Source organism: Olea europaea, chromosome 11, assembly GCF_002742605.1.
Source record: "Olea europaea var. sylvestris chromosome 11, O_europaea_v1, whole genome shotgun sequence".
Lineage (NCBI taxonomy): Eukaryota > Viridiplantae > Streptophyta > Magnoliopsida > Lamiales > Oleaceae > Olea > Olea europaea.
Genome location: NC_036247.1, coordinates 31,471,078 through 31,489,695, shown reverse-complemented (window position 1 = coordinate 31,489,695; position 18,618 = coordinate 31,471,078). Strand labels below are relative to the sequence as shown.

At 35.8% G+C, this 18,618-nt stretch overlaps 1 protein-coding gene and 1 pseudogene across 1 annotated transcript; both read right to left on the bottom strand.

The window, feature by feature from the left end:
* Window positions 1-1,104: 1,104 nt before the first annotated feature.
* LOC111404058 (myb-related protein 1-like) lies at window positions 1,105-3,531 on the bottom strand. The gene is made up of 3 exons (XM_023032780.1): window positions 3,459-3,531; window positions 2,844-2,880; window positions 1,105-2,696 (listed from the first exon to the last, which is right to left on the bottom strand). Exon 3 carries the CDS (start codon window positions 2,674-2,676, stop codon window positions 2,149-2,151), a length of 528 nt encoding a protein of 175 aa, XP_022888548.1. The 5' UTR covers window positions 2,677-2,696; window positions 2,844-2,880; window positions 3,459-3,531; the 3' UTR covers window positions 1,105-2,148.
* A 1,796-nt stretch (window positions 3,532-5,327) lies between these two features.
* On the bottom strand, window positions 5,328-8,385 carry LOC111404059 (annotated as a pseudogene).
* Window positions 8,386-18,618: the final 10,233 nt, after the last annotated feature.

Here is an 18,618-nt window from a genome sequence, read left to right as displayed (position 1 = left end):
TTGTGGAATTAATTAAACAGTGATTCCAAAACATTAAAAAAAAAAAACCTGTAATTTTATTTGTGTACTGCAGGAAGATTGTCTCGATCTTTTTCCAAAGATTTTAATGATGAAGTATCTTGATCTTTTTCCAAAGCTTTGAATAATGAACGAATTTTGTGGAAGTTTACTTCTTTCTTCTTCAAAATTTCCCTTGATTTTTTCAGTTTGGAGGCTGGTTTTTGTGGTAGCGTGATTTTTAGGTTTGAAACTCTCCATCATAGGTTAATAAAATTGTGGAATTAATTAAACAGTGATTCCAAAACATTAAAAAAAAAAAAACCTGTAATTTTATTTGTGTACTGCAGGAAGATTGTCTCGATCTTTTTCCAAAGATTTTAATGATGAAGTATCTTGATCTTTTTCCAAAGCTTTGAATAATGAACGAATTTTGTGGAAGTTTACTTCTTTCTTCTTCAAAATTTCCCTTGATTTTTTCAGTTTGGAGGCTGGTTTTTGTGGTAGCGTGATTTTTAGGTTTGAAACTCTATCTAATTACCATTTAATCCAACTTTATCAAGATTTTTCAAAATAGTCCCAATATATGGGATATTTGTCTAGGTACCCATAGAGTTGGTTAATGGGGCCCATTAATTTCCCTCCGAAAAACTTCTTTCGGATCAATTCTCTGGCAAACAATGGCTGAATTACTAACGCTGATGAAAAACCCTTACATTTATTGTATTACAATGACAGCGAGCGATTGTAGAAGTGTTTACAGTAGAATTTCCACAGTTATTTGATTATTTCTGTCTAAAAGCATTTGGACAATGAATAATTTACTTTTCTTGTAGTTAATCGCGGACGAATCAATCGGATCATTACTTACCCTATGGGCTATTCTAATTGATTCATGAATTTTATTTCATACATTTGATTGGAATGCGCTCTGTTGGGTTGCTAAAGCTTGATCAAAAGTAGATTAAGAAAGCATCACATATTTCAGAAATGCTGCTAGGTCCTTTTATTTTATTTTATTATATTATTATTTTTTTCTGGGATTCTTTTCGTCTTCTGGTATTTTTTTTATTGAATACTTTTGTTACATGAATCGGCTAAAGTGTTTGATTTATGGTTAACAGGGATTCTTGTTTTAAGATGATTTCCTGTGTTGAATACACCTTTACTACTTGATATGGAACTTTATGCTTAGGCTTGTTAATTGTACGACATTCTCAGATTTATAACTAAATTTTGCACTGCCTAGTGAATTTTTCTTTATATAACTCTGTAATTTTATTTTACTTCTTCTTCAACAGTGATACCTACAGGGCACTTAAAGGCCTCACGGTGAGTGCAAGAAGTTTATAGGTGAAGTCTGGCTCGTGGAAGAGTATGCATCTGATTAGACCTAGGCCAGTTGGTTGACCATCACTTTAAAGGTAAAGGTCGAAGTTGATAAGCGAAGTCACAGTCAATGACCTGAAGGACAGGCGCAATACCACTCAAAGCCAGTCAAGGCCGTTAGCACCTCGAGCTCGGTCAATTCATTCGTACAGGTGTAACAATGGTCATGGCGTCATGAGACACCATTTCCTATATTCTTGGCAGTTCACAAGTAAGTTCACCTATCTGAATGAATCAATCAAGACGCCACATCACGAAGAAGGGAGCCTGTGGTGCTCAAGTATGGACCTTAACACACTACATTTCCCAGCCTTCTACGTTCATAAATAATATACAATATATTTCCCTTACATATCTATGACTCAGTGTTGGAGTGGCAACGGAGAGATAGAAGGTACCGGAGTGGTTTAGGCCCGCCATCCACGAAGGAGGAATAGGTCAGGTATCTTCATTAGTATCTTGTACTGTTATCTAGCTGATCTTAGGATCTATTTTTAAGTGCTGGATTAGATTCTTGCAAACTAATGTATGAACATAGAACTCAACTAATGTATCTGTTGATGTTTTGGAATTAAAGAACATTGAATGTCCATCAGGTGTCTATTCATGTCTGTTGGGAAGAGGTTATCTTGATTTTTATGAACCCGCATTATCATTTCACTAAACATGTATTCAATTACATGAAACAAATGGGTACACCAGGTTTCCGTAACTAAGTCAAACTTTCTTCTCTGATGAAAATTGCTCTAACCGTGTTTTTGTTCAGCTCAAGCTAAAACCATTTAAATCAAACTTCTTGCAACTTGAAGAAGCATCATTTTCATCCTCTGTGTTTTGGTCCAGTTTGTTTGAAAAGTAAGGTGGTTGAAACTTTGGTGATGTCTTCTGCTTCTCTAGCTTGATTGAATCATTTATATGAGTATCTTGTTCCAAAAATATATACCCTGTTCCAGTTCTTTTATGTATTTCCTCTGAATAGTTGCTGCTGCTGTTCCAATTTCCTCCCTGAAGTCCAATGCTCATTGATAAATTGCTGGAGTTTTTATTGTCATCCATGGTGGAAAGAAACTTTCTGCTCTCTGTCAGGTTTTCGCACCATGTGAGTTCAGTATCTTGCAGCTTGGGTTCATTTTCATACTCCCTCGACTTGGTTGGTGCTCTAAAATTCGAAGGTGTCAATTCCATTTGATTAACGTACAGTTCTTGGTCCCTCATAGAACTTCCATTGTAGAATAAGCATTTGTCAATTGAATCATCTGTTGGTTTCATCTGTGTTTGCTCAAGGCACATATCTGACAGTTCTTTCGCCCCTGAAATTGCAGAATTTAGGCATTGTGTGGATACTTTGGACACCAAATCAGATAACTCAACCTTGGCAGCCTCTAGAGCAATTGTTCCCAAGTTCTGTCTTCCAAGAGTTTCCTGTGCTTTCTCAAGTACAGACTGTAAATATTTACCTTGAGCCTCTATGCGGAGCTGTAAATGGCGTTGTACCTATGCATGGATAATGAACCTTGTTATAATGGCAGCTTGAAAAACTTAAAATGATTTCATTGCCTACTAACCGTTGCATATTCATATTTAATTGTTGGAAATGTGAAAATTTCAACAATTGTAACAAGTTTCATTTCCGAAAGAGGTCAAACGTGTAATCTTAGCACCTGTTTGACAATGCAATCTTAGCCTCTGTTTGACAATCCTTTTTTGTCAATAGATTTTGTAAATAGTGATTTTTACGGAGAATGCTTGGTTAAAAAGTGAAAAATAAAAATAAAAATATTGGATTTACGTGCAAAATTATTTTATTGGGAGAATGTATTGTTGAAATGAGTTCGAGAAAAAATAAGTTTTAAAGTATGGGGCTTGAACAGGGACTTAATCTAAAATGAGTCAAAATTTTGCCTCAATAATTTGGCTGTGATGCATCTTTTCACCAAACATTCGAATCTCCATCCATTACAATACTGCAAGCTCCGATAGTACATCCAGAAGCAACATTTTATTTCAGAGTTCAAAGTGATATATATATATATATATATATATATATATATATTAGTGATTTCCTTTTTTACCTCGAGCTGCTCATGTAACCTTCTCTGCGTTTCAATTTGCAATTGTATTGCTTCACTTAAAGGTAAATTTCTGATAAAATTGTGGAATTAATTAAACAGTGATTCCAAAACATTAAAAAAAAAAAACCTGTAATTTTATTTGTGTACTGCAGGAAGATTGTCTCGATCTTTTTCCAAAGATTTTAATGATGAAGTATCTTGATCTTTTTCCAAAGCTTTGAATAATGAACGAATTTGTGGAAGTTTACTTCTTTCTTCTTCAAAATTTCCCTTGATTTTTTCAGTTTGGAGGCTGGTTTTTGTGGTAGCGTGATTTTTAGGTTTGAAACTCTATCTAATTACCATTTAATCCAACTTTATCAAGATTTTTCAAAATAGTCCCAATATATGGGATATTTGTCTAGGTACCCATAGAGTTGGTTAATGGGGCCCATTAATTTCCCTCCGAAAAACTTCTTTCGGATCAATTCTCTGGCAAACAATGGCTGAATTACTAACGCTGATGAAAAACCCTTACATTTATTGTATTACAATGACAGCGAGCGATTGTAGAAGTGTTTACAGTAGAATTTCCACAGTTATTTGATTATTTCTGTCTAAAAGCATTTGGACAATGAATAATTTACTTTTCTTGTAGTTAATCGCGGACGAATCAATCGGATCATTACTTACCCTATGGGCTATTCTAATTGATTCATGAATTTTATTTCATACATTTGATTGGAATGCGCTCTGTTGGGTTGCTAAAGCTTGATCAAAAGTAGATTAAGAAAGTATCACATATTTCAGAAATGCTGCTAGGTCCTTTTATTTTATTATTATTATTTTTTTTTTTTGGGATTCTTTTCGTCTTCTGGTATTTTTTTATTGAATACTTTTGTTACATGAATCCGCTAAAGTGAACGTTCTGTTATTTGTTTGATTTATGGTTAACAGTGATTCTTGTTTTAAGATGATTTCCTGTGTTGAATACACCTTTACTACTTGATATGGAACTTTATGCTTAGGCTTGTTAATTGTACAACATTCTCAGATTTATCACTAAATTTTGCACTGCCTACTGACTTTTTCTTTATATAACTCTGTAATTTTATTTTACTTCTTCTGCGACAGTGATACCTACAGGGCACTTAAAGGCCTCACGGTGAGTGTAAGAAGTTTATAGGTGAAGTCTGGCTCGTGGAAGAGTATGCATCTGATTAGACTATGGACCTCGATCGTGAGGCTAAGCAGACCACGAACATCCGAGTCTAACTTGGTTCCTTGATTGAGGTCGACGCCACTAAGTTCCACCACAGTGCGAACTTATAATCTAGGCCAGTTGGTTGACCATCACTTTAAAGGTAAAGGTCGAAGTTGATAAGTGAAGTCACAGTCAATGACCTGAAGGACAGGCGCAATATCACTCAAAGCCAGTCAAGGCCGTTAGCACCTCGAGCTCTGTCAATTCATTCGTACAGGTGTAATAATGGTCATGGCGTCATGAGACACCATTTCCTATATTCTTGGCAGTTCACAAGTAAGTTCACCTATCTGAATGAATCAATCAAGACGCCACATCACGAAGAAGGGAGCCTGTGGTGCCTAAGTATGGACCTTAACACACTACATTTCCCAGCCTTCTACATTCATAAATAATATACAATATATTTCCCTTACATATCTATGACTCAGTGTTGGAGTGGCAACGGAGAGATAGAAGGTACCGGAGTGGTTTAGGCCCGCCATCCACGAAGGAGGAATAGGTCAGGTATCTTCACTAGTATCTTGTACTGTTATCTAGCTGATCTTAGGATCTATTTTTAAGTGCTGGATTAGATTCTTACAAACTAATGTATGAACATAGAACTCAACTAATGTATCTGTTGATGTTTTGGAATTAAAGAACGTTGAATGTCCATCAGGTGTCTATTCATGTCTGTTGGGAAAAGGTTATCTTGATTTTTATGAATAAATCTACCCAATCGCATTATCATTTCACTAAACATGTATTCAATTACATGAAACAAATGGGTACACCAGGTTTCGGTAACTAAGTCAAACTTTCTTCTCTGATGAAAATTGCTCTAACCGTGTTTTTGTTCAGCTCAAACTAAAACCATTTAAATCAAACTTCTTGCAACTTGAAGAAGCATCATTTTCATCCTCTGTGTTTTGGTCCAGTTTGTTTGAAAAGTAAGGTGGTTGAAACTTTGGTGATGTCTTCTGCTCCTCTAGCTTGATTGAATCATTTATATGAGTATCTTGTTCCAAAAATATATACTCTGTACCAGTTCTTTTATGTATTTCCTCTGAATAGTTGCTGCTGCTGTTCCAATTTCCTCCCTGAAGTCCAATGCTCATTGATAAATTGCTGGAGTTTTTATTGTCATCCATGGTGGAAAGAAACTTTCTGCTCTCTGTCAGGTTTTCGCACCATGTGAGTTCAGTATCTTGCAGCTTGGGTTCATTTTCATACTCCCTCGACTTGGTTGGTGCTCTAAAATTCGAAGGTGTCAATTCCATTTGATTAACGTACAGTTCTTGGTCCCTCATAGAACTTCCATTGGAGATTAAGCATTTGTCAATTGAATCATCTGTTGGTTTCATCTGTGTTTGCTCAAGGCACATATCTGACAGTTCTTTCGCCCCTGAAATTGCAGAATTTAGGCATTGTGTGGATACTTTGGACACCAAATCAGATAACTCAACCTTGGCAGCCTCTAGAGCAATTGTTCCCAAGTTCTGTCTTCCAAGAGTTTCCTGTGCTTTCTCAAGTACAGACTGTAAATATTTACCTTGAGCCTCTATGCGGAGCTGTAAATGGCGTTGTACCTATGCATGGATAATGAACCTTGTTATAATGGCAGCTTGAAAAACTTAGAATGATTTCATTGCCTACTAACCGTTGCATATTCATATTTAATTGTTGGAAATGTGAAAATTTCAACAATTGTAACAAGTTTCATTTCCGAAAGAGGTCAAACGTGTATAGTTTTCTGGTAGTTACCGGACTTGTTACCAGCTTTGTTGATCCCACTATTAGCATGTCCTTGGAGGTTTTTACTGAGTCTGTATTTCTGCCAACAGACATATAGAAGGTTGAGAACACGTTTTATCTATATGTTTCTAAATGAAACACACATGCACGCTGAGTGAAAGAATACATGCATATCTACATATGCACGGAGTACTTTTCCTGTCATTGAGAAAGGAGGTTTTATAGTTTACTAATGCTTTATTTTTAGCAGCTTTCTTAAGGGTTTGTGGGAATTTAAAGTGGGGATTGTGTGATGTAACTGAAAAACCTGGCTGCTTATTTGAAACGGTTTAGTTGGAAACTAAGTTGCGCATAGAATTGGCAATAATGAATGCACCTGAAGGTGACTCTTCAAGTGGTATAAGGTTAGTCCTTGAATTCCCATAAGTTTCAAGACTGATTTTGGAGTAGCTTCTGCAACAGAACAAATCATATTGAATAGATGAATACAGTAGCAGTTTATTGGGGCTTCGTGAGCTTGACATGTTGTATGCACTTACTATCTGCTCCGCCAAGTTGATTAACTGCCTCTATGAATCGCTCATGGAGGTCCAGAGTCCATTTCAGTCTTGGCTTGGCATCAGTGGAAAGAACAAGTCCGGAATCTCCGGTGCCATTTGCACCTTGGTGGAACAGGTGCCTTTCAGGTGGAGTGAACATTCTTGCAGATGGGTGAAGATTTTTTCCTTGGTGGTGGTGGTGATACATTTTGTTGTCTTCATCATGTGTTCGAAACAAATTAACTTCATATTAAGAGTGAAAGGATAAGATCTATGTGGTTGTGAACAAATAATATATGTACCTGAAATGGTAAAAGGCTCCCGTTTCAATCAGCTATCGCCCACCCTTATATGAGAATTATGATTCTGCTATATTCAATTCTGCATTCCTGATACTTTGGTGGTAAACAGATGTTGTCTACTACAACCCTTATCTATTTCTTGTTTTCTCTGATCAATTTTCACGTTCTAAAGCTGTGCTCAGGGATGTCTTATAAGTAAATGAGGAGAGGTGGGGTTACAAGTGAGGCATAGAATATTGGACAGGGCCAACAAAACATTAGATCTAATCCAATCTTCACAGCGACTCAAAAAGAGATCTTGCTCTTCCAATCTCACACATCTGTGGGTCCCCTCTCATGCAACTGCCCTTTCCATTCTCCGACAGCTGCACTGCCCACTTAAATTTCCTCTCACTATGAATCTTGACAAACTTGACACCTTACACTAGGTACAAGAATAGATCCACCCCAGTCTTTCTTTCCCTGTGCACTTATCTTTGTCATTTGTTAAATTTGAGGAACCATATTCCCAGAATGAATGGTGGAATTTTTTGTTCTGATGTTTATTGGAGGAATCCACTATAGACGATGTCTCGAAACCTTCAAAGCCTTTATTTTTTACCAAAGAAGATTCTGTTGACTGGAATGTAATATAGCATTATAGCACGCACACAAAAAAGAAGGTGGTGAGAGTGTGAGACGGAGAATATATGCTTCATCTCATGGTAGTTGGAATGGCAAGTTTGGGTAACAAATATTCTTCCCTTTTATTTCCCTCAATTTTTATTTAATTTAATAACAGCTATGGTGTATTCTAAAAATAAGGCGAGGGTGCAATTCCTTGGATGTCCTTTCATCTTGATCTCTAGTCTGATTTACAAAAAGATCTTAGTTATTTGGAGTGCACGGTTTCTTTGTATAATATTTGCCTCAAAAAGTTTTACTGCATTCCCTTTTTCCTTTTCTGGACTGCATATCTCTAAGGCAGCCTTAGAGAAATGTGGTAATTGGATTGTTGTATTTTTCCTGTATCTCTTCTATACACAATCACACACTTGTGGTTAAGTGTGAGATGTAGCGTTTCCAGTGCACGCTAGAGATTCTTTTAGTTATGGAATTTTTTCACGGAGAGATATTACTACTGTGTTCTACAGTTTTTTTCTGAAGTTTCACTGTAACCACTTACTGCATCTTCGATATACTGTCACTGAATTTCGTCGTGCACATTCTTCTTGTTATCTTAGTATTTATCTTTTTATGTCTAGTGAAATTTTTTTTAGTGTTCTTATAAAGGGGGAATCAATGCTTCTTCTTGGCTTTGTTTGAAGGCCAGGAATGGCATAACGAATGCATTCCTTTTTGTCTCCTTCTGTAAGTTTGGTACTTATTCAGCCTGAATGGAATTAATAAAGAGAGAAGATAGGTCCCAGTGAGATCTTTAAAATTCTTCAAATGGCATAAAGAATTGGACCCTTCAAAAGAAAATAAAATATTGTACTTACTTCTATACTTGCATCTAATAGAAAGCTTAACAAGTCATACCAAGAAGAGGACCACTGCCTTTCCCTGACTTGAGACTTCAATCTGCTTTGCAGATACTTGGACATAAATCTACATATTTTTTGCTCCAAATTATTACCTTTTCTATTTTTTTTTATGACAGGAAAACTCGTAGCCGCTACCCTTCGGGTGCACACTGGGTAAACACTTGGGCTGAAGTAATAGCCTACAAATCACGCCAACCAGGTAAACCGCACTAAGTAAGTCGGGTGCGACAAGCTCGATCGAGAAAGTGTTAGTAAGAAGAATCAGGGGCGAATTTAGCACAAACTCTCAGCGAGGGCGGAGGTTGACTTTGACCGTTGAACGTCGACGGTCAGCGATTGTAATAGCCTGGTCAGACCGGCATCCGATCGTTTATTAAAATTTGATTAAATAATATTAAAAATTATTTAATATATATATAAATGCATTAAAACGTAAAAATTATATACATATGAAAAAATAGTTCAATACAACCCAAAACACGGCAACAACACGGCAATTGGCAAGTCCCATAATCCATTCACCCAAGTCCAACACTAACAATCCAACCGGCAACTAGCAAACTCAACAACAACAATTAACAATTCAACATTCAAATTTCAACATTTACATTTCACATAATCACATTATTCACATAGTCACCACATAGATGGTAGAACAAAAACAGAACCAAAAAAATAAAAGAGAAAGAGGAAAGAAATGCGGGCTCACTTGAACCTCACCAAGAAATGCGTTGCAGACTCCTCAACGTCTTCCTCTCGTCTCGCCTCTCGGAGTCTCGCCAGCAGTAGCGTAGCAGGCCAGCAGCAACGACGATTAGGTACTGTAAGCCGTAAGAGTTTGTAGTGGTTTTGTGCGGTTCAACCTTTCATTCCTTCGCCAGACACCTTCGCCCTTCAGTAATTAGGTAAGGGTTTGTGGTGGGTTTGAAGGAAATGAAAGTGTGGAACCGATTTGGAGCAGAAGAATGGAAGATGAAATACATAAATGAAAGACCAATTTGGTTTGTGAATTGGGCAATTGAATTGGGCCTCATTTTTTAAACATAAAGAGGCCAGAGGTGAATCCAGCACAACAACAACAACAACAACAACAACAACAAAAAGGCAGCCCACATTGAATTGAGCCCAGGTTTCTTTCTTTCTTCCATACTCTGCCTCTTCTTCCTCCTGGCTGCGTTGCCTGCAACTCATCGCTGCAACATTCCGACGGATCCCGCCCTAGCTCGCCACTACCTGGATCTACCACTGGGGGGGAATCAAACTCGTGATCAAAGGCCTTCACGCTCACCTACTCCACTAACTCGGCCACCCCATGTTGGGCATTACCTTTTCTAATCTCTGGTGTTGGTGGATTTTCGGGACATCGATGTATTTCAAGATATTGTTGAAGACATAATTCAATAGAAATAAGTTTGTCATCTTTAACAATTTAAATTTTTACGTGCAGTGGCTCAAAATTGTATATGAGCAAACAAAGGTCCTGAGTTCAAGTCTCCTCACCTCCAATTTATGAAAATTGTGCATGCATCAAACCTTTGATGAAAACTTGGGAGACATGCACGTAAGCGGTGAAGGGCATATGAAGGCATAACTTAAATATTTTTCCCTCTTAACAACTTAAACTTTTACATGAGGTATTCAAGAGATATGTCTCCTTATGATATAAATATAAATAGTTTCTTATATTGTTGTCTCTATAGATTGTTGTTGACTAGCATTTATAGTACCTTGGAACTTCAGTAATTAAATCTATTCCTAAATGCATGTTTTCTATTTGCAAATCTCGATTAAAATGTGTTTTCAAATACTTATGTTGAATGGCTAGAACGAAAAATTATTCATTCTGAGAAAGAAGTCTTGCTCGTCATCTCATGTACATGGTACACTCATGTTGGATTCAACTTTTCACCTTATGATAATCAAGGATGAGTCTTATTTCATTCCTATGCTGCAATTATAGATTATTTTAAAAGCAAAAAAGTATGCTTGAATGAACATAAGAAATATAGTGAACTATGACGAGACAATATTGACTAGGTTTGCCAACTCATTGATACTCTACTAAGATGAAAAATTAAACGTGGTAAATAACAATTATTGACTTGTAGATGCGGCATATATTTAGTGCTGTCCCTGTGCATTAGTTCCAATTGGACTTTTCTGGAAAGATCATTTGATTCTGATATGTTAGGATATTATATGCAGTTTGGAGGAATCTGTAGAACCCTTTATGTAAAGGGTTAAAGTTAAGTTCCTAAATAGTTTTGCTTGCATGTGGATAGAATTGCATTGCATATGGGGAATGATATTCTGCTCCTCAAGCTACTTCATTAAATGACTCCTGATAAAGTAGCTAATATTTATGTCACAACGTCTAGATGAATGGAGTATTAAGGATCCAATATAACTTATTAAGTAGTTTTTGGTGCTTTGCAATTGCATAAACATGTATAATCGATATTGTATGATGTAAACAAATATGCCCTACTTGTAAAGGATTTGGATGTAAGGGCAAAAGAAATTACTAATTTGCTATCAACTTTATTTTTTTCCTGTGTGTATCTGTTTTTTCTTTGGTGGAGTGTGCCTAAGGGTGTTTTTTCATTCTTTTTTGTTTTTTATTTTTCTTTCTCGTTCTCATCTCTTTCCACTCGATTCAGGTTGAAATAATGGAACTGTTTCCAACTTCCTGATCAACTTGTTCCTCCTTGGATGCAGTTCGTTTTGTCATTTTTGCGTGCACATAATTTTGAAGGGCCCATATATGTCATCTTGTACAACTTCTATTACCACTTTACCTCTTTTTTTTTCTTTTTTTTTTCTTATATCAAGGTGTCCGCCTTCGACGACTATTCCTTGGGTCTGTAATCCGGCCCCTCTTCACACATTCCAATTAAACTGCGGGATATGCCTCCCACTGACCAGGGTCCGAGCGCCTCTCCAACTGAACTGCCAAAGTGCCTAGTGAACCAACCCACGTTGCGCCTTGCTTTTCAAGACATTCTTTCATTCCAGGATAAATCATACCTTCCAGTATGTGCCTTGCCTTAGACTCCTCAACGTCTTCCTCTCGTCTCGCCTCTCGGAGTCTCGCCAGCAGTAGCGTAGCAGGCCAGCAGCAACGACGATTAGGTACTGTAAGCCGTAAGAGTTTGTAGTGGTTTTGTGCGGTTCAACCTTTCATTCCTTCACCAGACACCTTCGCCCTTCAGTAATTAGGTAAGGGTTTGTGGTGGGTTTGAAGGAAATGAAAGTGTGGAACCGATTTGGAGCAGAAGAATGGAAGATGAAATACATAAATGAAAGACCAATTTGGTTTGTGAATTGGGCAATTGAATTGGGCCTCATTTTTTAAACATAAAGAGGCCAGAGGTGAATCCAGCACAACAACAACAACAACAACAACAACAAAAAAAAGGCAGCCCACATTGAATTGAGCCCAGGTTTCTTTCTTTCTTCCATACTCTGCCTCTTCTTCCTCTTGGCTGCGTTGCCTGCAACTCATCGCTGCAACATTCCAACGGATCCCGCCCTAGCTCGCCACTACCTGGATCTGCCACTGGGGGGGAATCGAACTCGTGATCAAAGGCCTTCACGCTCACCTACTCCACTAACTCGGCCACCCCATGTTGGGCATTACCTTTTCTAATCTCTGGTGTTGGTGGATTTTCGGGACATCGATGTATTTCAAGATATTGTTGAAGACAAAATTCAATAGAAATAAGTTTGTCATCTCTAACAATTTAAATTTTTACGTGCAGTGGCTCAAAATTGTATATGAGCAAACAAAGGTCCTGAGTTCAAGTCTCCTCACCTCCAATTTATGAAAATTGTGCATGCATCAAACCTTTGATGAAAACTTGGGAGACATGCACGTAAGCGGTGAAGGGCATATGAAGGCATAACTTAAATATTTTTCCCTCTTAACAACTTAAACTTTTACATGAGGTATTCAAGAGATATGTCTCCTTATGATATAAATATAAATAGTTTCTTATATTGTTGTCTCTATAGATTGTTGTTGACTAGCATTTATAGTACCTTGGAACTTCAGTAATTAAATCTATTCCTAAATGCATGTTTTCTATTTGCAAATCTCGATTAAAATGTGTTTTCAAATACTTATGTTGAATGGCTAGAACGAAAAATTATTCATTCTGAGAAAGAAGTCTTGCTCGTCATCTCATGTACATGGTACACTCATGTTGGATTCAACTTTTCACCTTATGATAATCAAGGATGAGTCTTATTTCATTCCTATGCTGCAATTATAGATTATTTTAAAAGCAAAAAAGTATGCTTGAATGAACATAAGAAATATAGTGAACTATGACGAGACAATATTGACTAGGTTTGCCAACTCATTGATACTCTACTAAGATGAAAAATTAAACATGGTAAATAACAATTATTGACTTGTAGATGCGGCATATATTTAGTGCTGTCCCTGTGCATTAGTTCCAATTGGACTTTTCTGGAAAGATCATTTGATTCTGATATGTTAGGATATTATATGCAGTTTGGAGGAATCTGTAGAACCCTTTATGTAAAGGGTTAAAGTTAAGTTCCTAAATAGTTTTGCTTGCATGTGGATAGAATTGCATTGCATATGGGGAATGATATTCTGCTCCTCAAGCTACTTCATTAAATGACTCCTGATAAAGTAGCTAATATTTATGTCACAACGTCTAGATGAATGGAGTATTAAGGATCCAATATAACTTATTAAGTAGTTTTTGGTGCTTTGCAATTGCATAAACATGTATAATCGATATTGTATGATGTAAACAAATATGCCCTACTTGTAAAGGATTTGGATGTAAGGGCAAAAGAAATTACTAATTTGCTATCAACTTTATTTTTTTCCTGTGTGTATCTGTTTTTTCTTTGGTGGAGTGTCTTTTTTTTTTCTTATATCAAGGTGTCCGCCTTCGACGACTATTCCTTGGGTCTGTAATCCGGCCCCTCTTCACACATTCCAATTAAACTGCGGGATATGCCTCCCACTGACCAGGGTCCGAGTGCCTCTCCAACTGAACTGCCAAAGTGCCTAGTGAACCAACCCACGTTGCGCCTTGCCTTTCAAGACATTCTTTCATTCCAGGATAAATCATGCCTTCCAGTATGTGCCTTGCCTTCCAAGAGCCCCACGAATCGAACCCACGACCTCTGAACTGCGAACCTTGAGAAAACCCTTCCTTTGCCAGTGAAGAAGTGCCCCGGGGGGCAACTTCTATTACCACTTTAATTCCTGACCAGATGGTAATATGAGTTACAACTATGACATGAGATTAACTGTAATTGCTTGCCCTTAAATTGACATTCTCAATTTCATCATTATACATAGATCTTTGGACAGACTATATGCTCATATAAAGAATTACTATTTATATTATAACCTTTCGTTCCTGTCTCTTTGTAGGATCCAATAATCTCTTCAGAAATGGAACATTTATTAGTTTCCTTCTTGATGTTGCCATAAAGCCGTAACTTCACTTCTCCGTATGAATGACGGTATGTGAAGCACTTTGGCTTTACCTTTGCATTTCTAATCTTTTCCTTGTATATGTGTAGTGTAAGTATAAATATATTCTCCACTTTAGAAGAGAGAACATGGGCCTGTTATTCTTTCTTGTACTTAAATTTACTTTTTATTGAGGCTGTTGTGTTTGATAACTTAAATTCATATTAAAGAATCTTATAGAGCAGCATTTGAGAATTGAGAATCAATTTGTGAGCAATTCAATCATTAGCTAGTACTCATGCATAACATCATTGGACGTGGCTTCTTGGCTACTATCTGACTGTATTGGCTGAATTATAGAAAGAAAAGTTACCAAGGAATGCTGTTCCAAATAGATTTTTCACTTTTCTTTTATTATCTTTATTGTTGTGGGGATTGGGGTGAGGAAGAAAAGTGGTATTCTAGAGGAATATGGAATTTGAGCATCCTAACTCAAAGTAAAGCTGTTGGGGCGTATTATCAAGTCAAGAATTTTGACATTCTTCCTACTCTAGGGCCATGAAAAATGGGTTCCCACTTTTGATGCAGCCACAAGTCTTGTGTCCAAAAATCTCACGTCGACATTTGCACAAGTTCGAGCAGATCATTAGAGTCAAGATTTCGACTTTTAGCACCATCATTAAATTTAGTGCTTGTCGTGTTGCGGAAATTGTTAATGAACGTCGTGTTTATGAAATAAATCTTTGTGATCTTGAGATCCTAGATAATCCACGTGCTTACCATAAAACATGGTTTCAACAGGGAAATCATCGTCTCATAGAAAACTACAAAGCATTGAGGTTTCTTTAAGAAGATGAACGTCTTAAAAAAACTCGTATTGCACCACTTGAAGAAGAGTCCCATCATATATTCTACCATTTAGACAGTCATAATTGGATTCATTTTACTCTAAACAAGTCATCGTATAGCATGAGTATTAAGAAGCTTAAGGAGCTTCGAAGACAAGTTGAGTTTTCTCCAATAAATGAAGAATGATACAGACTTTGCTTCAATTTTACCTTATGCCAGGCTATTTTCTAAAGAAAGGCTTGGTTGCATTCATCTTCAAAAGGAATGGACGCTAAGCTTCAAAGCCGATGTCCCTTTTGAAGTTATTCTTATTCAACAAATTGGAAAAAATATAAATTGAGCTACCTCGTCTGTGTCTTGAATACCTTTCTTATAGCCATGACAAAGACAACTTGAACTTGAGGACGAGCCTTATTCAACTAGGGAGTGTCACCAAATTCTAACCTTGAAAAAAGTCAAAATCAACGAAATAAAATGCAACGAACTATTCAAACTAATTAAATGGGAACATAAACTAACCTTTTTTGGTTTAGTTAAAATAAAAATGAGAAAAATTTAAATTAAAGTTAACAATTAATTTTAACTACACATTTTATGAGATTCATAACTTTTATTGATATTCCAACTACACATTTTATCAACTTTTATTACAATCTACAAAAAATTTGAATTTTAGAAAAACCAAAGAGGGATACACTACCATAAGGAATGGATGGAGATACAAAAAATAATAATAATAATAATAAATAAATAAAATAAAATAAAAATTCATATTTTTGGGTTGGTTTTGCTAGCCCAGTCACCCAACATATTGGGCTCTAAGCTTATGTCGAACTGACAAAAATAGCACTAAGACGGATGTGTTTGCATGTTGTTTGAATCTGAATTTTAAAATTTTAATACCTCTTTTGCCATTTTTGAACCTCAAACAAATGATACTGAGAAGAAAAGGTAACTGTTATATTGAAAGTTTTTACAAGAAAAAAGAAATAAATTTGAAAGTATGCTACCAATCGTTCACTGTTCACTTTTAGTGTTATTGCTGTGAATTTAGAAGTAAACTTATTGCTTATTTAGTCCCCTTCTGTGGGCATTAGGCTTGTAGTTGCTAAAGAATAATACTATTCATAGTGAGTGATTATAACAATCGATCTAGTGACATCCTATCTATCATGATTTTAATAATTAAAAAAAAACAATCAGATGAATTTCCATATTAATAATAAAACAATCACAAGTAAGATGTCATGTAGGGCGACTACTGTAGTGACTGATTACGAATAGCATTAGTCATTTTCCATACTATTTAGTTAAACATATACATATATAGCTATGGAGGGATAAAAGACATCGAGGACCAAATTGTTAAATTAAACATATACATAAAATGACAATTGACTTAAATTTATTGTGACTTGGGAAGGGACGTGTCACACTAGTTCATACTCGTCTTAGAAGAGAGTTGAGCCACAAATGAAAGAGATGAGAATAACTTGATGGTTATAGAGGATTAGACAATACGTACAATGTTCAAAATTATATACCAAACACGCAGATGAAAATTCTCGAGCCAATTACTTTCTGGTTCTCTCATAGTGGTGAGATAGGATATATTATATCCTGACATATTTACAGGCTCATACTAAAAGATACCTCACATTCTTAGCTCTAAGCCATTATATGTGGAATGTGGGGTGAGCAATATTCTTGTTTTTTGTCCACTCTTTTTTGTAATAGTGATGGTGGAGTGGAATCTATGATCACTTCATATTTGTCTGATTTTATGCTCAGCCTCTCGACTCATCTAGAAAAGATTAGTAGTCTCTGACTCGAGAGATATGTTGAACATTCAAGTCATGTTCGATAAATAATATATAAAATTCTACACAAGAAAAAGAAAGCTAATAGTCAAATACTAGTTGCTCCATCCTATTACGTATGGTCGAGAATCCCAAACATAAAAATGACAGGAATATGGTCCCCAGTGGTAGGACTCTTGTAAATTTTAACTTTGTCAAAGAAGAAAGGATATGGTAGTGGTTTTCCCACTAAGGCAAAAAATTGGAAAGTCAAACATTTATTAATAGATGACTAAAGATAACTTTCTGTGCCCGTTGGTTCCAATCTATTGCTACCACTACCCACTCCACCCACAAAAATAAATAAACAAATAGAAAAAAGAAAAGTATAACTAGAGAATGTTGTGTTGAGAATTAGAAATCCTAATTTTATGTTATCAAGAGCAATAAAATTACAGCAAGGAAACACAAAAAACACGTAAAATTTATATAGGTTTGCCTCAAGATGAGATTATGTCTTCGTCTGAATAATTCATTGAGATGAAAAGTTCATAAGAAAAATTGCATATCCTATTTTCATCTAATATATCTTCCTTGATGATAATTACAAAATCCTAATGACGGTTCCCTAGCTGTAAGAAAAAAATAGGGCAAAATTGAAATTACGCAAAATCGATCCACATACAAAGTCTGCTATGATAATTATTAGCCTCTACAACTTAACAAGTTACATCTATATTTAACGCTCGCCTATATTTCATACTTTAAATTGAATTGAAGATATCTAACGTTGCTTAAATAAGCAACATGGTCAGCATTCTATGCTCCTTTTTCTATTGATGTCGAACTATTATTGTTGTAAATGTGTGGTCGATTTTATTTCTACATTCAATTCTCCATTTCTGTCCTTGAAATATGTGGACATTGGGAAGCACAATTCTCATTTGTTCCAAAATAAATCTTTCTTTCTTCAACTCCGTAAAACTACCACTCTGATTGCGTACAAGGAATTCAGTTCCTTCTCCAAGAACAACCTAAATTATCTATTTAGATGACTTCCCGACCTTAATTTTTGTCGTCATAGTGTATCATATGTAATAATTGTTAGGTTGTTTTTAACTACTTGTCAACATGCCCTCTCACGAACAGACAGGATTTATTTATTTATTTTATTAAAATCTAACAAGTGCATAATTCATTATATGGATGGTAGCAAAATTTGAACTCAGAAACGATTGCAATTTTGCTTTCTTTGAAATCGTGTTTAACTATTTAATGTAAAAGTTTACGTTATTACACAATGTCCCATGCATGTCATTAATTTAAATATTTTCTTCAACATAGTCATGCGATGTCCATATCACAAATAACATATGTACCTCGTGCATGTTCCGTTAATGCTTCTTTTTTTCCCCTTTTTTAATCAATTCTTGAAGTGCTTTTTGAGAATTGATTGTAAAGCATGCTAAACCAACGCCTATTGCGTGCCCTACTTGATTCTAGTGGTCGATGATGGATGCCACTTTATTTTTGTGATAGTTCTTTTAAATGAATCTTGACTTACATGTGAAGTGAAGTGTTGAAGTATAATGTATATATATATAATTCATGTTTGGTTTGAACATAAAATAGGTTTTTAATAAATTTTGATAAAAATTAGAGAAATTTATGGTTGAAAAGTTTAAAAAAAAAAAAAAAAAA

What these genes read in the sequence shown, in the direction of transcription:
- LOC111404058 (XM_023032780.1), bottom strand. Translation starts at nt 2,676, where the DNA reads ATGTGCCTTGAGCAAACACAGATGAAACCAACAGATGATTCAATTGAC.